At 45.6% G+C, this 23,701-nt stretch overlaps 1 protein-coding gene across 6 annotated transcripts in view; it reads right to left on the bottom strand.

Moving 5' to 3' along the window:
- Positions 1–23,701, bottom strand: part of BBX (BBX high mobility group box domain containing) — a 108,881-nt gene that overhangs the window by 37,996 nt on the left and 47,184 nt on the right. For all 6 annotated transcript variants that reach the window (XM_040424894.1, XM_040424895.1, XM_040424893.1 and 3 more), the window contains one exon: positions 8,237–9,026. In XM_040424894.1, the coding sequence (XP_040280828.1) occupies positions 8,237–9,026 (790 nt within the window). The remainder of the gene's footprint in view (positions 1–8,236; positions 9,027–23,701) is intronic.

Below are 23,701 nucleotides of genomic sequence, written 5' to 3'. Positions count from 1 at the left end.
CTGCTGACACACTTATTGGGGGGGGGGGGGGGATATCCAGTGACACTGACACTTTAATAAGGGGTCACTTTATTAGGAGTACCTTTTGGAGAAGTTTTCTGGAACAGCACAACACGGCTTACAGGCCACGTACACAAAAGCAGGCATGTGTGACAGAAAAGCCTGCTCCACCCATCATCTGCCTGCTCCAGCGCACCCGCCCATGGTCTCCCTGCTAAGAATGCATCTTCCGGCCGGCCAGTCACTATCACCCGCCGCAGCTGGCCGGTCCCTATCACCCAGCACCCGCCAGGCTCTCCCTCTTCAGGTAACACATGTGGATAGATGTCGGTTACATCTCAGGCTGCTGTTCCTATGCAGCACAGCCTCCGATGTACCGACAACAAACAATGGACCGAACATTTTTTTTTTTCTGTACTTACCCCATAAGACGCACTAACGTCCCCCCACCCCCATTTTAGTATGAAAAAGAAAAAAAAAAAAAAGAAAAAAGAGTCTTTTTCATAGAAAAAAAAAAAGGGATATGTGTTACTATCTTTTTAACTGCCAGATATTTTTTTTTCTTTAACAGTGTGTCACACAACAAGAACCACTGTGGCACCACAATTAATTTGGACCAGTACATACCTACTCTGGGTGAAGTTAGAAGTCTCTCAGCTCGACAGAAGATGAGACTGTTTCACACTGACACTGAGTTGCGAGACTCTTTTTTTTGTAGTTTTTGTGCTTCTTTTTAAGCCAGCTCTGTTTGTGCTCTTTGTCTTCTATGTTGCTAAGTAATTTGTACAAGCATCAATAGTTGTATTGCTTTTATTGTGGTGGTTTTAAGGTTCTTTTATATGTATAAATGCTTGTTCCCGATAATCTGTCAATGTCAAGGTGCCACATGTTGATCGGGTCTTTTGATGGCCATAAAAAAAAAATATGGATTTTTTGTGACTTACCTGCAAAATGCTTTTTTCGCTACGTTCATTGGGGGAGGGGAGGTTGGCAGAAGAACATGGGTGCAGCTGCTGCCACAAGAAGGCAACACCAAAAGAACAAAAAGTGTTAGTTCCTCCCACCAGATATACCCCTCCTGAAAACACTGAGCTAATCAGTTTGTACACAAGCAGTAGGAGCAGCCGGGAGAAGCTAAAGAAGATAAACCATAAAACTGTAGATGGGTCAGAACCACGAACAGTGGGACCCATCCTAAAATCCACCCATACAACTGGGAGGGCACTGTCTACCCCAATGAACACAGAGAGAAAAAGTTTTTTTACAGGTTACTGACAAAAAAAAAATCCTACTTATTTGCTTGTGTCATTGGGGGACACAGGAGACTGTGGTATGTTCCAAAGCAGTCCAAGAGTGGGGAAACAAAACACTTTGGCACAACTATTAAAGCTGGTTGCAGAGCTCAGCAGCTGGGGTGATGCCAAGTGGGGCATTCAATAAAAAAGGACAGACAGTGGTCTGACAACAGCAGAGCAACCCTGGACCCTGCATGGAAAGAGGGAGGAAGAGTCATACTGGCTGAAGAAGGCTGAGAGACCAAGAGGTCAGGGCGGAGAACAAACAGAACTCAGAGCATGCCCTAAGCTGAGAGTCAAACAGACTGCCCTCACAGGAACCTGCTGAATGGAGGAGACCAAACAAACAGGCCACCAACCAGAGAAAGGAGCGGAGTGACTGCAAGGTGACCCAGATGGTCTAGCCCTCAGGGAAGAATCCACTTGCCAGAGAGGAACTCTCAGTACAGATTCCAGGACCAACCCCTGCTGAAGAAAAATATAAACTTGGAATTGAAATAACAAGAGCAGAAAGACCATGCACACCAACAGAATATGCTCAGGTGAGGCTTGACAGTCTTGTCAGGGATAAATCTGCTAACCCCGAGTAGGAGGAAAGATGATGACCCAGCCACCCAGGTGCTGTTTAGAAGTCTGGAAATCTCAGCCTGTATTTCCATAAAATGCCTGCTCCAAAAGGCTATACCTGAAATTTTAACAATGTCAGTATCAAATCAAACTGGTTATCAAAGAATCGAAAAAGTGTTGATATTCTGAGAATTTGCAAGATATTCTGAGGTTAGAAAAAAACTGCTTCTGGGGTCTCAGAGAACTCTGTGAAGCCTGTGACCCAGGTGCAGAAGGAATACAGAGGGGGTGGTGAAATCTCTGGGCATCTAACAGTGGGGCAACTGTTCAACTGCTGGATGAGGCTGGCCATGAAAATGGGTAGAGAAAGACATAAACAGCCCTACAATCTACACTACACTATTTGTGCTTTTCTCCTCTTGAGCACTGCAGTCTGGAAATCAGACAGGACACAGCACATCACCCATCTATGCAGTCTGGAGGATCAGCATTCCAACTGGCAGTTTACTGAGGAGGAATCGTGACAGTTCTGGCAATGTGCCAGGGGACTCCATTCTTGGTGATCCATTGGGTAGTGGTGAGCTGCTAGTAGCCATGTGCTCATACTAAATGGAAGTGGAACGTGATTGCTGTGGGGATTGCGATTTTATGGTGATTAGGTGTGACTAGGGAGGTAGTGGATTACTCAGTTTTTCCCACATTTCTCCATTTTCACTAGCAGATTTGGTGCTGTTCGTTCTTTAATCCTTATCCTGTAAATGGAGTAATACAGCTGCCGGGGGCACATCAGAACTGCGTAGGCTATCCAATATCACAGAAAGCGATAGTACAAGTACTCAAACTCTGGAAAGGAGAGATGAAGCTGGCTGGTACATCTGAACTGCTGACAAAACTCTCGTCTTCAAGACTTCTCAGCTGCACCAAGTCTCTGGAATATATCTACCCCAAGCAATTAGGTTAATTCATAACTTCCACAGTTTTAGGAACTCCCTAAAAACACATCTTTTTAGAATAGCCTATCATATTGCCTAATCCAACTCTTCTCCATTCATCCCTCCTTAATCATCATTCTTCTGAACCTGATCCATCGTAAAATATCCACACACACCTAGCACTCCGAAGCATTACAGATGCAGATTATATATATGGCCGAGGGCTGATTATATATATGGCCGAGGGCTGATTATACATATGGCCGAGGGCCGATTATACATATGGCCGAGGGCCGATTATACATATGGCCGAGGGCAGATATGAGGCATGGGGGTCTGATCTGAGGTCTAATTGGGGCTGCCAGCTGAGGTCTGACCTGATGTGTAATGAGAAATATTTTTTCCCTATTGTCTCACTCTAAAATTATGAAATGAAAAATCATTGCATTGAAATATAAATTTTCATAAAAATTACATAAAAGTTGGTAGTGGGTAAAAGTATAACCCAAGCAAAAAATTATATAGACCACATGTCCAAAAAAAAAAAAAGATAAAAAAAGATCAAAATGGAGTTCACATACAACTTAGGCCTAAGGGGTTATATATATCACACATACATACATACCTACCTACATACATACATACACACTAGCAGAAGGACCCGGCTTCGCACGGGTAAATTTCATTTATTGTTTGTGTGTGTCGTTAAAAGATATCGACTGTTTCCCCCATAACAGTGAATTCTACAGCACCCCGCCCCTTTAACACTGACCCCCCCCCACAGTGCCCCGCCAATTTAAAATGGGACCTCCACAGCAGCCTATTCCCTTAACTTTGACCTTCACAGCAGCCAGCCCCTTTAACAGTGAGTTTCACAGCACCCTACTCCCTTGACAGTGACCTCCTCAGGGGCCCGCCCCCTTAAAAGTGACCTTCAGAGTGCCCACCCCTTTAACAGTGACCTCCACAGTATTTGCCCCTTTAACAGTGACCTCCACAGCGCCCTGCGCCTTTAATGCTAGGGCTACACGACGACATGTACATGTGGCATGCAAATTTTGTCAGCAGCGTACTTGTGCCCTATGTCTCGTGCGACTTATTGTCGTCCTGTAGCCCTAGCCTAAAGCTGACCTACAGCAGTGAAGAAAAATGGCTGGGTTGTTATGGAAACCTGGAGTAAAACTGTGTGTATGGCAGTTGGGATTTGAAGAGAAAGACTTGCAGGCTTATATTGGCTAATGAAGTAGAGCTGAGACCCGGTCTAAAACCTTCCCGGACACCTGATGTACCGGTGTGCCAAATTTGGTGACGATCCGTCCAGTCGTTTGGTCGAGCATAGAGAACAGACAGACGTCCAGACAGACAGAAACTAATAATATATATATATATATATATATATATATATATATATATATATATATATATATATAAAAACGAAAGTTCAGGGCAGCACACCTTGTAATAGATGATTGGGTGCCAGCGATGAAAACACCTTACCAAGGTGTATATTACAAAACAAATGAAGACACCGCAGCACATCCGTTGGTGAAAAAGAAAGTGAAAGTGTGAACCTTTATTCACCCATGCGACGTTTCAGTCCACTTGCTGGGACTTTTCTCAAGCCGAGGTTCACACTTTCTTTTTCACCAACGGATGTGCTGCGGTGTCTTCATTTCTTATATATATATATATTTTATACAGGTGAAACTCGAAAAATTTAAATATCGTGCAAAAGTCCATTTATTTCAGTAATGCAACTTAAAAGGAATTGCATTAATGCAGCTTAAAATAAGAATATTGTGAAAAGGTTCAATATTCTAGGCTCAAAGTGTCACACTCTAGTCAGCTAATTAATCCATATCCCCTGAGCAAAGGGGACCTGAGATTGTGACTTTGGGGTTTTCATAAGCTGTAAGCCATTATCATCCAAATTATAACAAATAAAGGCTTGAAATATCTCGCTTTGCATGTAATGAGTCTATCTCATGTTAGTTTCACCTTTTAAGTTGCACGATATTCATTTTTCGAGTTTCACCTGTATATCACTCAATTAGAGGTCATACAATATTTCTCATCCACAAATGTGCAGTCACCTTCATACAACTTTTCAGCAAACACTGGTTATATCAGAAATTGGATAAAAATTAAAAATTTGCAACTAAAATGCAAAGAAAATATAGGGGGTCACTTTTCAAACTGATGTAAAGTAGAACTGGCTTAGTTGCCAATAGCAACCAATCAGCTTCCACCTTTCATTTTGGACAGCTCCTTTGGAAAATGAAAGGAGGAATCTGATTGGTTGCTACGGGCAACTAAGCCAGCTCTATTTTATATCAGTTTAATAAATGACTCCCATAGTCTGCAAAAAAACTAAGTTGAGGATTTAAGACCTACCACACGTGTCTACATTCAATGATACGTGTTAAAGAAATGCAAAAAACACAGGAATGCAACAACCAATGTTGCATGCAAATACTGGGAATTATGTAGAATATAATTTCCAATAGTAAGAAAAAAAAGCCCCCAGTTTTTATTTACTTAGGCGGCAGCGCTGGTATGAATGACCTATTTATATTGAGAATATGATTTCCCTCCCCTTATACAAACTGTAATCGTTATTAATAAATAATGCATGAACCAAGTCCTCTTTCAGATACTTTATTACTCCAGTATTATGGACCAAACACCTGAACCTCCTGTAGTTAATCAGAAAATGACCTCTGGTTCTGATGAACTACAGGAGGTGCAGGTGTTTATGGGCCCTTGGTTTACAAACTACAGTACTTGAAAGCAATTATTTATGGTGACAGCCAATGAGTTAAAATGTATTTTCTGGCTGATGAAAATCTCTTCCATCTGTCAGAAATATATGAGATATTCCTCCCTAGTGACGGTGGGTATCGCTATTACTGCATTGTGTAACAGGTATCGCTAATTAGGCAGAGAGGGGTCATTAGATGAGTAAGTTCTCATGTTCATACTCCTTTTCTAGGATGGGAAAAAAGTCAGTCTCCCCCAATATGTGGCAATCAGAGACTGATGGGGGAAAGGGAATCGATAACATTCACAAATAATCCATGTTATTCTCCCTGGGAAAATGTACAGTTACATAGGGTGACAGAAGGTGCTATGTCTCTCTGTCTCCTCTGTGCAGCCAGTCAGCAGGTCCCCAACTTTCCAGCCTTCCTTTCCTCAACACTGGATGACATCTCAGCCAGCTGAAGGGTCAGAGTGCTGTTTAGCAAGGAATATCTCAGGCTGTAAATCATGAGAATTTCTGGAGAAACCGACTTTAGAGTTATTCCTGATATCCCATGCAGGAAGGGAGTAAGGTATCCATTGTCTAATGATATCAATCACCATAGCCCATGATGTATCCCACGTTGTGGGCAGGGGGAAACGTGTTGGGCTTTAATCTGTATAGTCTTTGCATCGGGCCACTGGATGGTGGTGTATACAGTATGTAATTATCTGACACAGTATTGTAGACTGACAGTATATTGTTGCTTTTGTCTCTCCTAAAATATATCTAGGGTCATGTAGGGTTAGATCTGGAGAGAGAGTGGGATCACCCTTGTCAGGGCAGGAGTTCTGCTTTAGGCAGTGGCACCGAGAGACAAATTAGGTTATGGGCCATTAATAGGGCGTCTTTGACGTGTACACTCCTGAAACTTTTTATTGATCTTTTTAAAAGTTTTAGGGAGATTTCTCTTTTTTTTCTTTCCCTCTACTGTGACCCTGGCTTCCTGAGATCCCCCCATTTTTCTGACTGGAAAACATCTAAAACTTATGTATGTATGTTGATTAGATATTTCCATTAAAAACCATATGTATGTAAGATGAGTAAGTGCGGGTTAGGCTCCATTCACACGTCCGCAAAATGGGTCCGCATCCTTTCCGCAATTTTGCGTAATGGGTGCGGACCCATTCATTCTCTATGGGGACGGAATGGATGCGGACAGCACACAGTGTGCTGTCTGCAGCCGCAATTGCGGAGCGCGGCCCCGATTTTGGGTCCGCAGCTCCGCAAAAAGATAGAGCATGTCCTATTCTTGTCCGCAGCTTGCGGACAAGAATAGGCATTTCAATGGGGGTGCCGGGCTGGTGTGTTGCGGGTCCGCAACACACCACGGACGTGTGAATGCAGCCTTAGGCCGAGTTCACATCTGTGGAGGAGGCCTGCAGATAGGTCAAATTTGATGGAAACAACGGTGCTGCATGCAGCTTTATTTTTTCCAGCAAAATGACAGACATCATGATGGAACCCAACTTACTCAATTATTAAAGGATAACCGTCATATTTTTTTATTTTTATTTGTCAGTTTATTAGAGCTAGGCATGTATACCTGAGTTAGTCTGTCAATAATTCCCAAAAGATCTGTAATTACCTTATAATAACAGCTTTCATTAATGTCCTCTGTCCCTTTCCACTACTCCCTTAAAAGACTGTTGCTATGGCTCATCTGTCTCCGGCTAAGAAAACAGAGGGGCGGTCCTTCACACTGCATGCCTGCATTAGGCTTTAGAGTGAGGAGGCGTGTCTCACAGTAATCCAATCTGATTGGTTGGCAGGAAGCTGCTGGCTACAGCAAGTATGTATGAGACCTGGTGGAATGCAGTTTTGGCCTCAGAGAACTGGCAGAGGAGTCATCTTGAGAAGATCCTCATAATGTAGGATTCAAGACAGCCGTAACTAAGGGGAAAACTCAAGGAAAACAGTGGTAAGTGAAGAAACTAAAGATTGCTTTATGCATAATGCTGCTGCAGCAGTAACATAAGCTAAAATAGATTTTTTTATGAAAATATGACAGTTATCCTTTAAGTCAATGGGATCAGTTGGTTGCCATTGGTGTCTGTGTGATGGATCAGGCACTGCATCATGATTTCTGTTTTTAATGGAAACCATGAGATAGAGGTGAACAGAAACTGTAAGACACATACAGTACAGACCAAAAGTTTGGACACACCTTCTCATTCAAAGAGTTTTCTTTATTTTCATGACTATGAAGGCATCAAAACTATGAATTAACACATGTGGAATTATATACATAACAAACAAGTGTGAAACAACTGAAAATATGTCATATTCTAGGTTCTTCAAAGTAGCCACCTTTTGCTTTGATTACTGCTTTGCACACTCTTGATGAGCTTCAAGAGTAATCAAAGCAAAAGGTGGCTACTTTGAAGAACCTAGAATATGACATATTTTCAGTTGTTTCACACTTGTTTGTTATGTATATAATTCCACATGTGTTAATTCATAGTTTTGATGCCTTCAGTGTGAATCTACAATTTTCATAGTCATGAAAATAAAGAAAATTCTTTGAATGAGAAGGTCTGTCCAAACTTTTGGTCTGTACTGTATATTATATACAGAGGTTGAGATGCAGTAGAACAGTTTCTATCAATATATAAGGAAGAACACTGACTCATATGGCTTACCTCTGTCAACATTCGCTCGCAAAGTAGTCAACATTCCCTCAGAGACTAGCGTTTTATACAGAGCACCTTTGCAGGAGCGTTCTGACTTTCTTGATCCGCAGGCCTCAGGCTTTTTGCTACTCTCACAGTCCTCAAACTTCAGCTCTTCTGGTAGTTGTGACTGGAGAACATCCTCTGTAGGAGATAGTGGTTCATCTTTTATGTCGTCTTCTTGCAGTTCAGACTCTGTGGCATGTGTGAAAATCATGGCCTCTGGCTCCATCAGTTCTTTGGTGGACTCGGTAGTTTTCTCTTTCTTCTCTTTAGATTTCACTTTTTTCTTTGTTGGCTTTAACTCTGAGAAGTTATGTTTTGGACTAGCAGCAGAACGGTCTTTTTTGCATGGGGAAGATGATGGCGTTTCAATGCTCCAGTCTCCCTTTGCAACGGCTTCTATAGTGTACATGACACTTTCAATGTCGGATTCTGATGACTGTCTCTTTTTACAGCTCTTCTTTGGAGACCCTTTCTCAGCAGCATCATGGTCAGTTTTGTTTTTCTTCTTTCTCTTTTTAATTTTGTCCCGTTTCAGGAATCCTACAAAGTGTGCCCCTACATGCTCTGTGGAAGGTGACCCGTGTGTTTTAATTGTAACATTACTAAGTCCTTCCTCTTTACAAACAGTAGAACATTCTTTCTGGCTGTTGCATATGACAACTTCATCAGTCTTTTCAACATTCAATGCTTTCAGTTGTGCTGGATTTATATTTCCTGAAATTTCGATTTTCACTGCTTCTGAGGCCACACACATCTACAAAGGAATGGACAAACATGAGATATAATGATGGAAACAATCTCAGGAGAATCTACTCCTGATGAACAGATCACATCAATTAAAAGGCATGTTTCACACAGCAGTATTTATCCGGCCGAATCCCGACATATTAGGGCTCATTCACATCACCGTCTGCATTTCCGTTCTATTCATGAGTAAAACGCAAATAAACAGATCGGTTGTAAATCCCATTCCCTTCTATGGAGGTGATAAAGTGTCAGTTAGACTCAGTTTGGCTCCTTTCCGTCAGCTTTACGTTATTTTAGACCGAAAAAAAGAAATCCTACATGCGGGACTTTTGCTCCCGTCTAAAATAACAGATTTGAGACGGATCCGTTTTGTTTTGCATTAGTCAATGAGTGACGGATTGTAACGGATTGCTTTGTATATGATCCATTATGCAATCCCTTTTTCTGTTCCGTTTTTTTTTCTGAGCATGCTCAAATAAAAAATAAAAAAGATCTGTTTAAAAAGCATGAATAACAGAACATAACGGAAAGCAAACGGATGCATTGTGTCCGATTTTTAAACGGATCAGTTTCGTCTTTCCGTGTCTGTTGGCTTTCTGTTATTTATTTACTTTCCGTTATTTTGAACGGATTACAAATATAATGGAAAAACCTAGCGGTGATGTGAACGAAGCCTTATAGTCAATGGGGCCAGCGGGCCTAGCGGTAACATCCGGCAATGCCGGATCAAGATAGCTCCAGCAGGCTGTTCTCGGCCCGAACTAATACCGGCAGTGTGAAACAGGCCTAGTGGAGCTGCAGATACAGGGTCCCTTGCTGTCACATACTGTAGAATGGTGCCTAGCTTTGTAAGCACACGTTTTTATGGGAAAAATAATAAACTCCTTCTCTCTCTGTGTATTTGGGCCTTAATGACCAAAGCAAAATAAGCTGTTTTGCTGTGTCTTTATTTAACATGTTATATCTTTGAGGGAATTTTATGTATATCTATGAATTGGGTATGGGTTTTTTCAGGAGAAACATAGCTTTTATTTAGTGGTATATATTATGGGTATTATCTTTTTTTTTTTTTTTTTTTAATCTTACAAAGGCAAAAATGATGGAAAAAATGCAGTTTACTTGGATTTCACGTGTAACATTTTATCTTGATTTGTTATTTTTTTGACTGGTATATAATTTAAAATGAGATTTTTATAGTATTTTAGATTTAAAAAGGAATATATATTTTCAAAAATGGTTTATGTCCTGATATGACTTTGTTGACCAAAGCATAAAAGCACAAAGATAAACCTCCCTAAAGCACACTATTTGCATTAGGGTCCATTCACACGTCTGTTTTTTCTTTCCTGATCTGTTCCGTTTTTTCAGGAACAGATCTGGACCAGATCTGGACCCATTCATTTTCAATGGGTCCTGGAAAAAAACGGACAGCTCAATGTCTGATTTTTTTCAGGACCCATTGAAAATGAATGGGTCCAGATCTGGTCCAGATCTGTTCCTGAAAAAACGGAACAGATCAGGAAAGAAAAAACGGACGTGTAAATGGACCCTAACGTTAAGTAAAAAATATATATTTGCACCATGTTGGCTAATTTGTTAAAAGGTATCAACCACTGAGAAATCTCAATCTTTTTTCATGTTCTATTTGCATTACTACATTCAAATGTACACACCAATGGGTATAGTTTGCCATTTGGCCCTCTAGCTTTTTTTCTGATTTTTGCTGTACTCTGATACAAATTGCAAAAAAAAAATAAAAAATAAAAATATAAGATTTCAAGCAATCTTATGTTGCATAGAGCAGAATTCACTGGACAAAGTAAGTACTTTCACATCAGCGTTTTCCTTTCTGGTATTGAGATCCGTCATAGGATCTCAAAACTGGAGGAAAACGCTTCACTTTTGACCCTATTCATTGTAAAATGGGGACAAAACTGAACTGAAGGCAGGGCTCCAGACTAAAAAAAAAATATCAAGGAGCCTTTGGCTCCTAACCTGAAAAATTTAGGAGCCAAATGAAATTTTTAGTCGCCAAATTTAAAATACATAATATAGCTGGGATGCTTAGGAGCATGGGGTTTTCTAAGCTACAGCCCACGCAGTTTAAGGAGTTGTACACTCATTTCCATGACCTGTCAGACTAGCCAGATTCGCGTTGATAATCCCTAGGTGCTGGGTCCCGGCTCATTCGCTTCCCGGCCTCCGCTGCTTGTCTTGGGTTTCTCCATGAAAACGTTTGGCTGCAGTGGCATCAAGACAATCTCTGGCCACGGTGGAGATCTGCTCCCCTTGCATCACATGACCATTTAACATAATGCATGGGAAGTAGGGATCGACCGATATAGATTTTTTAGGGCCGATACCGATAATTTGTGAACTTTCAGGCCGATAGCCGATAATTTATACCGATATTCTGGGAATTTTCATTTTTGAGAAAAAAAAAAATTCCTACACAAATCTGCTGAAAATTAATGTTTATTGTTAATGTGTATTTTTTGGTTTATTGTTAATGTGTATTTTTTTTTTATAAGTCTTTTTCATTTATACTTAATATTTTTGTGTTTTTTTTTTTTACTAACTTTTAGCCCCCTTAGGGACTAGAACCCTTGTCCTATTCCCCCTGATAGATCTCTATCAGGGTGAATAGGATCTCACACTGTCCCTGCTGCTCTGTGCTTTGTGCACACAGCAGCAGGGAGCTGAACATAGCAGCCAGGGCTTCAATAGCGTCCTGGCTGCCATGGTAACCGATCGGAGCCCCAGGCTTACACAGCTGGGGCTCCGATCGGAGGAGCAGGGGAGAGGGGATCCTGTGGCCACTGCCACCAATGAGTAATACTGGGGGGGGGGGGGGGGGGGGGGGGTTGATGGGGCGCACTGCACCACCAATGTTTTTACTATTGGCCGGGATTGGGGTGGGGGGCGCACTGCGCCACCAATGATTAATACTGGGGGGCTTGGGGCGGGGGCGCACTGCGCCACCAATGAAGATAAGTCTCTCAATCATTCATATACAGGAGGCGGGAGCTGGCTGCAGAATCACATAGCCGGCTCCCGACCTCTATGAGCGGTAGCATGCGATCCGCGGCACCTGAGGAGTTAACTACCGCGGATCGCAGCTTCCGCTCATAGAGGTCGGGAGCCGGCTATGTGATTCTGCAGCCAGCTCCCGCCTCCTGTATATGAATGAATGAAAGGCTTATCTTCATTGGTGGCGCAGCGGCCACAGCCCCTCCCCTCCTCTTGTCTTCTCTTCTGTTATTGGCGGCAGCGGCAGCAGCAGCACAGGGGAAGGAGACACTGCTTCCTTCTCCCCTGTGCTGCGGAGGGAACACAGAACGCGCTGAGAGCAGCGCGTTCTGTGTTCCCAATACGTTATCGGTATATCGGCAAAATAGATTCCGATACCGATAACGTTCAAAATCCTCAATATCGGCCAAACCGATAATCGGTCGATCCCTAATGGGAAGCAGTGGTCAGTCATTGGCTGTAACACCGTCAAATACGAGGTTTTCATGAAGGGACTCAAGACAATCAACAAAGGCTGGGGACTTTAGCATCTAAAAAAAAAAAGAAGCAGCATCTATCTTGGGGCAGAATCAACGCTGATTTTCTCATTCAAATTATTAAAAAGCAGAAAAAAACGCATCATTTGAGATGTGCACATACGCGCGTAAGTGTGCCAAAAAACGGTTGTGGGGATAGTGCTATAGAATTTAATAAAGTAAAAAATCTGCCTGAAAAACGCTTTACAAAAAACGCATGTATTTTTGAGGCGTAAAAATCTGCTTTGATTCAGTGCTGATATTTTACACGTATATTTTGAAAATCAGCCATGTGAACTGACCCATACTCTCACAAACTTTGTATAATCTAACACCATACCTGGCTCTCTTTGATGGAATATACTGTCTAAACGACAGTCGCCCCCTTAACCCTTAGATGACTGCCACCATATATACGGTGCCCACTCGTGAGTTCAGCAGGTGCTATAACAGCAGGGTTTCTGCTGTTTCAAATAGCAGAAGCCCGGAGCTAATGCCAATAACGCTGACTGCATAAATTTAACCTCTCAGATGCCGTGGTCAAATGTGACCATGGCATTCGAGTGCTGAAAACCCAGAAACACTGCACTTCCAGGCCTGAACCGGCTCCCCTACGCGGCAATGGGGAGAACCTCTCGGTCGTTCTGATGCACTTGGTCTCTCTGAGGATAGGTCATCAATATTAGTTCCAGGATAACCCCTTTAACCCCTTAAGGATATGGGGCGTACAGGTACGCCCTTGTGCCCTGGTACTTAAGGACACAGGGCATACATGTACGCCCTGTGTATTTTCGATCACTGCCGTGCGGCTGGCAGTGATCGGAACCCGGTGCCTGCTCAAATCATTGAGCAGGCACCTAGGCTAAATGCGCAGGGGGGTCCCGTGACCCCCCCCCATGTCGGCGATCGCGGCAAACCGCAGGTCAATTCAGACCTGCGGTTTGCTGCGATTTCTGCAGTTTCTGATCCCCGCGGTCCCTGACCGCGGGGATCAGAAACTTTATTATTCCTAAAATATATCTGTATCGCCCCCCCTGCACCCCTGAGTGATTTTAGCCCGGTGGGAGGTGCAGGGGGAGGGTTACGGGCGGTGCGGCAGGCGGGATCGCGATCCCCCGCCCGCCTCCCCTTGAATAATCGTTGGCGTCTAGTGGTTATACCAGGGTGCCAGCACATTGCTGGCACCCTGGTATAAACGGCTGACATCTGTACTGCGATGTCAGCCGTTTAACCCTTTCCATACCGCGGGCCGTACAGACCGCTGTATGGAAAAGGTTAACAGCGCAGGGAGCTCCCGCCCTCTCCCATCGGGGGGCTGCTGTGCCTTTGCAGCCCCCCGATGGAGAGGGAGAGAGCCCCCAGACAGCCCCGTCCTTACCCGTCCCCGTCTGCGAAGTTCTGACCACTACTGAGGAGACGGGGAAGGTTCCCATGGCAACAGGACGTTTTCTCAGGCGTCCTGCTGTCCATGGTGCGGAACAGATCTGTGCTAAAAGGCATAGATCTGTTCAGACAAAGTGTAAAATACAGTACAGTACAATATACACTGCGTGCAGAATTATTAGGCAAATGAGTATTTTGACCACATCATCCTCTTTATGCATGTTGTCTTACTCCAAGCTGTATAGGCTCGAAAGCCTACTACCAATTAAGCATATTAGGTGATGTGCATCTCTGTAATGAGAAGGGGTGTGGTCTAATGACATCAACACCCTATATTAGGTGTGCATAATTATTAGGCAACTTCCTTTCCTTTGGCAAAATGGGTCAAAAGAAGGACTTGACAGGCTCAGAAAAGTCAAAAATAGTGAGATATCTTGCAGAGGGATGCAGCACTCTTAAAATTGCAAAGCTTCTGAAGCGTGATCATCGAACAATCAAGCGTTTCATTCAAAATAGTCAACAGGGTCGCAAGAAGCGTGTGGAAAAACCAAGGCGCAAAAACGAGATTTTTGTATAACTTACCAGTAAAATCTCTTTCTCGCTCTTTCCTTGGGGGACACAGAAGACCTTGGGTATAGCTCATCTCCCTAGGAGGCGTGACACTAAGTGAAGACTGTTAAGCCCCTCCTCCACAGCTATACCCTCAGCCTGGAGAGAGAGACTGCCAGTTGCGTGTCCAAGTAGTGAGAAAAGGCAAAGTCCAAAAAGTGGAACCAACAAGCCAACTACCCAAAGGGTAAAACAAACTCGGAAACAGTCAGAGAAGAACAAAGAATGGGTGGGTGCTGTGTCCCCCAAGGAAAGAGCGAGAAAGAGATTTTACTGGTAAGTTATACAAAAATCTCGTTTTCTCGCCCAGTTTCCTTGGGGGACACAGAAGACCTTGGGACGTTCAAAAGCAGTCCAAAGGGGGAGGGACCACAGCACCAAGGCGAAGCACCCGAAGGCAACAAAAAACCGCCGCCTGCAGACCAGGCGGCCCAAGGCAGCATACGCCGAAGGCCGAGTATGCACCCTGTAGAACTCGGTAAGGTGTGCAAGGAAGACCAGTGACCACCTTACAAATGCATGGCCGAAGCCTAATGCCTCCGGCCCAGGAAAAACCGACAGCTCTGGCAAAATGAATGGTGACACCAAAAGCAGAACCCTGCCCTTGGTGCGACAACCACAGCAAGAGCCACACTGAGAAAGCGGAGGAAAGCCACCCTGGAGGCCCTCAACCCCTGCGCGGACCTCCTGGGAACACAAGAGACCGAACGTCGACAAGAGTCGGAGATCTCCAAGTAAAAAACTGCAAGGCCCAAACAACGTCCAAATCGGTGAAGTGTCCGTTCCCGGGGGTGGGAAGGGGAGGACGACTGCCTCAATGAAATGAAGGACAAACACCACCTTCAGAAGGAAGGAAGAGACGGAATGGAGAACAGCCCTGTCCTGGGGGAAGACAGAAGGCTCGGAACAAGAAGGGCCGCCACTCAGGCACCAGTCAGAGACACGATGGCTACAGAAACCCAACCGTACAGGACAGAAGGAGTAGAGAGGACTTCTGTAACGGCTCCAAGGAAAAATTGGAGCGCCAAGAGCCCAGTATGTGGTTCCCAGGACGGTAACGGAGGGCAGTACAAAGGAACCCAAGAGCCGCTCCATGGAAGAAGTTCCTGACAGGCCCAGAGGGTCGGGGAACGCTGAAAGAGGAAGGACAGGAACGACACTTGATACCTCAAGCAACGGAGTCCCAGCCCCAGGTCCAGGCCGGGCTGGAGAAAGACAGAACCATGGAGAGAGAAAGGCAGAGTGGGGGAACGCCCAGCTTCCCACAGAACCCCAGGTAAAGTCCTAAGTCCTACCACAGATCCTGGACGAAAACTCGGCTAGAAGCGAACACTAGCGAGCTCACTAGAGTCGCCTGGGCAAGCGGGCGAAAACCCAATGATCAGTAACACGGGCAGAACGGTCGGTAGAACGGGTCCCGTCGGCCCCGAACAATTTTGTCCCGTATCCACCCGGAGTGGGGGAGCAGACGGACAGGAACCGAAGGGTCCGCCCAGCAACCGCCCGATGCCAGGATAAGACAGGCTAAAGCCCAAGCCGATGTAGCCACCACAGGAAGACGGACTAAATGGTAGTCCTCCCAAGTTACCGAGAAGGTAAATCCATAGCAGAAACATTGCCTAGAATGGAAAAAACGCAATCTGCACCCAGCGGGAGGACAGAACGCGGTAGACCCGTTAGATAGGTACACAGCTAGTACAGTCAGTGTGGACAAGACACCAGAACCATCCACCTGAACAACCATGCTCTTCCCAGAGGGGAGGGCAGAGAAGGAACATCCTCTGAAGCGTGGCCGGAACAGAAGCCACATCGGAGAGATCCGTACTGAGTGGGAGCCAAACAGAACCGGCGAGAAAAGGCAGTCGAGACAGAGGCCGGGATAACACCCTCCAAAAGAAAGGAGGAGTGGGCATAGAGAAGCCATAGGACAGCTCAAAAGCAGAACCCCGCTACACTGAGACGCCCGGTTCACCGCTTCGCAGAAGGCGAATATCCTGAAGAACTCAAGGTGGATGTCCTCCAGACCTGGGTAAGCGAGCACCCAAGAGAAGTTGGGTGACCTTTCCCAAGAAGAGCGGCCCGAACCTGGTAGAAGGAAATAGTAGTAGGCGAGGGGACCGTAGTCCCGCCAGAGCCAACATAGAATGCGAAGGGCGCTGCAGACAGCACTCTCGACCATGTGACCACTAGCGCAGGGAAACAATGCTGCGGGAAGACGAATGGGTACGTGTCTAGGAACCACGAACACTCCCCGGCGGAAGGGCCAACGAAATGAATGAGCACCGCCCAGCTCTGAGCAGTAGCGAGCAGGTAGAGGCCGTCTACTTATATATAAGGCATTCATTTATTGTTTGTTGGACAACACCTTAGGCTTACACAGGTGGACAGAATGATCTCTTTAGAGAATAGTGCAAGGCTTGCTGCAAACACCGTCTCCCAAGAGAAAAAAATATGTCGCAGGAGGAAAGGAGGGATACGTACGAGTAGCCCCGTAAGCAGTGAGAAGGCCAACCCATCTACGGGACGAGAAGGTATACACGGCCCAAACAACGCACAAAAACGTCCACTCACTGCCAAAATATCACTCAGCGAAGGCCAGCCAGAGTGCCACAGTATCTACGGAAGTGCAAAGTGCAAACTGAAAAGGAGTTATGCACAAGACTAGTATGGTATGCGATGGAACGCAAAACTGACCGCCCCGAAAGGGGGGAAATGTACCTGGCAAATTGCAGTCGGCAAGGGTGCAAAAGCCCGCCCCAAAAAAAGGGGGGAATGCCCAAGGCCGTACCTACGTCAGAGAAGTAGGGCATACCATACTTCGCCCCGAAGGGCGCCATGCACATAGCCACACAGTATCCAGCAGGAATGCAGGAGGTCCACCTAGTGAAAGGGGGACATGCACAGGGCTATCCTAGCATTAAGTGAGTGTGCAACAACTCACCCAACACCGAAACTTCGTGAGAGTGTAACTACTCCCAATGAAGGGGAACATGTGCAAGTCCAATACGGCACATACAAGGACAGCCTTGGATCTCGTGAGCGTGCAAAATTCCGCCCATGGAATGAGGGGTGGTCACGCACAAGGCCAGCACGGTATCCAATGGGAGCGCAAGCGTTCCACCCATGTTAGAGGGCCATGCTCAAGGCCAGCAACGTATCCGGTGAGAGTGTAGTATGCCGCCCAGAAAAGAGGGGGGGGGGTCATGCACACGGTCAGCATCGCATCCAGGGAGAGTGCGATCAGTCGGTGAGAATGTGTGCATGTCACCTGAAGGAGGCGTGCCCATGGCCGGCAGCGAATCCAGTGAGAGTGCGTACACCGCCCACGGAAGAGGGGTCATGCATATGGCCGGCAGCGGATCCAGTGAGAGTGCAAGCACCCCGCCATGTATGGGGTTCATGCACATGGCCAACAACGTACCGGCGAGAGAACATCACCGACCGAGGGAGTGTATGTATGCCGCCACAGGGAAAATCCAATGAGAGTGCATCATACCACCTATGGAAAGTGGTCATGCACATGGCTGGCAGTGAATCCAGTGAGAGTGCCAAATGCCGTCCACGGAAGGGAGTCATGCCTATGGGCGTCAGCGAAATCAGAGAGTGCAGCATTCCGCCTATGGAAGGGGGTCACGCACATGATCGGCAACGAATCCAGTGAGAGTGCAGCGTTCCACCAATGGAAAGGGATCGTGCACATGGCCAGCACCGTATCTGGTGAGAGTGCAGTATTCCGCCTAAGAAAAAAAGGGGTCATGCACAGATCGCAACGAATCTAGTGAGAGTGTAGCGTTCCGCCTATGGAAGGAGGTCGTGCACATGGCCAGCACCGTATCCGGTGAAACTGCAGTAGTCCGCCAATGAAAGGGGGATCATGCACAAGGCCAAACCGTAGCCAGGGAGAGTACAGTATCCCGCCCAGAAGGGGGGTCCCGCACATGGCAGTACCATAACTGAAGAGGGTGACGAATGCTGCCTACAGAAAGGGCCGCATGCACTTGACCAGCGCCGTATCGTGAGAGAGGGCTAGGAGGGTAAAATGACCCTGGCAGCGCCGCAGCCGGGGAGTGCGACATGCCGCCTAGGGAAGGGGGGCATGTACTGACATGAGGCTGCAGCGTCCTGCGCAGCCCACAAGTTATATATATAAAAAAATTTTTATTTTTTTATATATATATATATATATATATATATATATATATATATATATATATATATATATATATATATATATATAACAGAAAGGGGAGCCACCTACAGGAGCACTGGGGGGTTCCATACAGGCCCATCTGAAGCCGGCCTGTACCCAAAGGGTTAAACAGGGATCCGGCCAGGAGGGCGGCGCTGCGATCTCCTGGGGGCAGCCATACAGGCCCATCTGAAGCCGGCCTGTACCCAAAGGGTTAACAGGGATCCGGCCTGGAGGGCGGCGCTGCGATCCCCTGGGGGCACCCATACAGGCCATCTGAAGCCGGCCTGTACCCAAAGGGTTAACAGGGATCCGGCCTGGAGGGCGGCGCTGCGATCCCCTGGGGGCGGGGGAACCTCCCGGCGGGAAGAATTCCCGCCTGGAGAAGTTCCAGCCCCCTCCAACAGAGGCCGGAATTTTGCGGCCTAGTAATTGTAGGCCGTGAAGCCGGGGCCTAAATTATTAGCGGCGCCCGGCTGACCGGGGCCGCACAGTATTCAAGTACCGGCCGGGGAACGAAGCGGCGCATGCACATGCCGGCCGCGGGTGCCCACCCCGCGGGCCGGAAGAGCCGGGGACCCGGATAGAGCGCCGGGATCGCGGCCGTAAAGCCTGCGGTGCCCGGCCGACCGGAATGTTCCGACGGTCGGCCTGGGGCTGTTGAAGCATAGCGCTCATATTGCAGGCCGCGGGTGCCCACCCCGCTGCCCAGAAGCGAGGACCCTGCGCTCGGCAGCCATTTTACCCATGGAGCGGGCCCTGGCTTATAACAGCGCACCATGTGGCCAACAGCCACAACCACCTTGCCCTTGGGCCGGTGCCCGTGAGGGCAGAGGAGGGTCAGGAGCAGCAAGGCTCTGGCCCTGAAGCAGTAGCCGGTAAGAGGGAGGGGGACCCTGAGACCGGGTGCCTGTGAGGGTGGGATGCCTGCATAACCCCTCCGTCAGGGGCAGCTAGTTGCGGACCACTGCAGCTCCCCAGGCATTCTTCTTGTAGGGAGAAGGGTGCCAATGACCTATGGAGGCCAGGAGAGAGGGAGCAGAATGTCGCCCTGCGGCAGCCCAGGGGCCAGCCTAGGTCTAGCAGGGACAGAAGGGTCCATAGGCCCAGTATAGGGTCAGGCACGCAGGAGACCGGGGGGGACGGGGACGTTGGGCTGGAGCAGCCAATCTCTCACCATAGACGTCTTCACCCTCGGTCCGTTCCAGCAGGGTCGCCCCTTCAGCTACTGGCACCGTAGTGGCAGGACGCTGGAAGGGGGACTTGGCGTGCGGGCGACCCTTGCGCTGGCGGGATGTAGGGGAGCTGGGCTGCCCTGATCCACCTTGCCTTCTGTGGGCGAGGCAGCCGTGCGGGTGACCGGCACTGGCGCAGCTCAACCCCGGGAGAAACAGAGAGGTCTAGTGCGTCTCTGTTGTCCCTGATGATCTGGAACAAAAAGAAAAGAAAAAAGTAAAAATCTAAAATTTAAACAAGGAGAAACCAGCCCTGCAGAGCAGGGAGTGTCTTGCCTCCTTGGACACTAAGCAAAAACTGGCAGTCTCTCTCTCCAGGCTGAGGGTATAGCTGTGGAGGAGGGGCTTAACAGTCTTCACTTAGTGTCACGCCTCCTAGGGAGATGAGCTATACCCAAGGTCTTCTGTGTCCCCCAAGGAAACTGGGCGAGAAATAACTGCCCATGAACTGAGAAAAGTCAAGCGTGCAGCTGCCAAGATGCCACTTGCCACCAGTTTGGCCATATTTCAGAGCTGCAACATCACTGGAGTGCCCAAAAGCACAAGGTGTGCAATACTCAGAGACATGGCCAAGGTAAGAAAGGCTGAAAGATGACCACCACTGAACAAGACACACAAGCTGAAACGTCAAGACTGGGCCAAGAAATATCTGAAGACTGATTTTTCTAAGGTTTTATGGACTGATGAAATGAGAGTGAGTCTTGATGGGCCAGATGGATGGGCCCGTGGCTGGATTGGTAAAGGGCAGAGAGCTCCAGTCCGACTCAGACGCCAGCAAGGTGGAGGTGGAGTACTGGTTTGGGCTGGTATCATCAAAGATGAGCTTGTGGGGCCTTTTCGGGTTGAGGATGGAGTCAAGCTCAACTCCCAGTCCTACTGCCCGTTTCTGGAAGACACCTTCTTCAAGCAGTGGTACAGGAAGAAGTCTGCATCCTTCAAGAAAAACATGATTTTCATGCAGGACAATGCTCCATCACACGCGTCCAAGTACTCCACAGCGTGGCTGGCAAGAAAGGGTATAAAAGAAGAAAATCTAATGACATGGCCTCCTTGTTCACCTGATCTGAACCCCATTGAGAACCTGTGGTCCATCCTCAAATGTGAGATTTACAAGGAGGGAAAACAGTACACCTCTCTGAACAGTGTCTGGGAGGCTGTGGTTGCTGCTGCACGCAATGTTGATGGTGAACAGATCAAAACACTGACAGAATCCATGGATGGCAGGCTTTTGAGTGTCCTTGCAAAGAAAGGTGGCTATATTGGTCACTGATTTGTTTTTGTTTTTGAATGTCAGAAATGTATATTTGTGAATGTTGAGATGTTATATTGGTTTCACTGGTAAAAATAAATAATTGAAATGGGTATATATTTGTTTTTTGTTAAGTTGCCTAATAATTATGCACAGTAATAGTCACCTGCACACACAGATATCCCCCTAAAATAGCTAAAACTAAAAACAAACTAAAAACTACTTCCAAAAATATTCAGCTTTGATATTAATGAGTTTTTTGGGTTCATTGAGAACATGGTTGTTCAATAATAAAATTAATCCTCAAAAATACAACTTGCCTAATAATTCTGCACTCCCTGTATATTGTACTGTACTGTATTATACAGACATCAGACCCACTGGATCTTCAAGAACCAAGTGGGTCTGGGTCAAAAAGAAAGTGAAAAAAAGTGAAAATAAAGTAAAAATAAAAAAACACATTTATCACTGATTAAAAATGAAAAAAATAAAATTCCCTACACATGTTTGGTATCGCCGCGTCCGTAACGACCTGATCTATAAAACGGTCATGTTACTTTACCCGAACAGTGAACGCCATAAAATAAAATAAATAAAAAACTATGATGAAATTGAAATTTTGCCCACCTTACTTCCCAAAAAAGGTAATAAAAGTGATCAAAAAGGTCGTATGTACGCCAAAATTGTAACAATCAAACCGTCATCTCATCCCGCAAAAATCATACCCTACCCAAGATAATCGCCCCAAAACTGAAAAAACTATGGCTCTTAGACTATGGAAACACTAAAACATGATTATTTTTTGTTTCAAAAATGAAATCATTGTGTAAAACTTACATAAATAAATAAAAAGTATACATATTAGGTATCGCTGCGTCCATATAGACCGGCTCTATAAAAATATCACATGACCTAACCCCTCAGATGACCACCGTAAAAAAAAAAAAAAAACGGTGTAAAAAAAAGCAATTTTTTGTCATCTTACGTCACAAAAAGTGTAATAGCAAGCGTTAAAAAAAGTCATATGCACCCCAAAATATTGCCAATAAAACAGTCATCTCATCCCGCAAAAAATGAGACCCTACTTAAGATAATCGCCCAAAAACTGAAAAAACTATGGCTCTTAGACTATGGAGACACTAAAACTTTTTTTTGTTTTAAAAATTAATTCACTGTGTAAAACTTACATAAATAAAAAAAAATGTATACATATTAGGTATTGCCGCGTCCGTGACAACCAGCTCTATAAAAATACCACATGATCTAACCTGTCAGATGAATGTTGTAAATAACAAAAAAAAATAAACTGTGCCAAAAAAGCTATTTCTTGTTACCTTGCCGCACAAAAAGTGTAATATAGAGCAACCAAAAATCATATGTACCCTAAACTAGTACCAACAAAACTGCCACCCTATCCCGTAGTTTCTAAAATGGGGTCACTTTTTTGGAGTTTCTACTCTAGGGGTGCATCAGGGGGGCTTCAAATGGGACATGGTGTCAAAAAAACCAGTCCAGCAAAATCTGCCTTCCAAAAAACCGTATGGCATTCCTTTCCTTCTGCGCCCTGCCGTGTGCCCGTACAGCAGTTTACGACCACATATGGGGTGTTTCTGTAAACTACAGAATCAGGGCCATAAATATTGAGTTTTGTTTGGCTGTTAACCCTTGCTTTGTAACTGGGAAAAAAAATATTAAAATGGAAAATCTGCCAAAAAGTGAAATTTTGAAATTGTATCTCTATTTTCCATTAAATCTTGTGCAACACCTAAAGGGTTAACGACGTTTGTAAAATCAGTTTTGAATACCTTGAGGGGTGTAGTTTCTTAGATGGGGTCACTTTTATGGAGTTTCTACTCTAGGGTTGCATCAGGGGGGCTTCAAATGGGACATGGTGCCAAAAAACCAGTCCAGCAAAACCTGCCTTCCAAAAACCATATGGTGCACCATTCACTCTACGCCCCGCTGTGTGGCCGTACAGTAGTTTACGGCCACATATGGGGTGTTTCTGTAAACGGCAGAGTCAGGGCAATAAAGATACAGTATTGTTTGGCTGTTAACCCTTGCTTTGTTAGTGGAAAAAATGGGTTAAAATGGAAAATTAGGCAAAAAAATGAAATTCTCAAATTTCATCCCCATTTGCCAATAACTCTTGTGCAACACCTAAAGGGTTAACGAAGTTTGTAAAATCAGTTTTGAATACCTTGAGGGGTGTAGTTTATAGAATGGGGTCATTTTTGGGTGGTTTCTATTATGTAAGCCTCGCAAAGTGACTTCAGAGCTGTAGAGGTCCCTAAAAATTGGGTTTTTGTAAATTTCTGAAAAATTTCAAGATTTGCTTCTAAACTTCTAAGCCTTGTAACATCCCCAAAAAATAAAATATCATTCCCAAAATAATTCAAACATGAAGTAGACATATGGGGAATGTAAAGTCATCACAATTTTTAGGGGTATTACTATGTATTACAGGAGTAG

Source organism: Bufo bufo, chromosome 3 (genome assembly GCF_905171765.1).
Source record: "Bufo bufo chromosome 3, aBufBuf1.1, whole genome shotgun sequence".
Lineage (NCBI taxonomy): Eukaryota > Metazoa > Chordata > Amphibia > Anura > Bufonidae > Bufo > Bufo bufo.
Note: the sequence above shows the minus strand (reverse complement) of the source record. Positions and strands in the feature narration are given on the sequence as shown.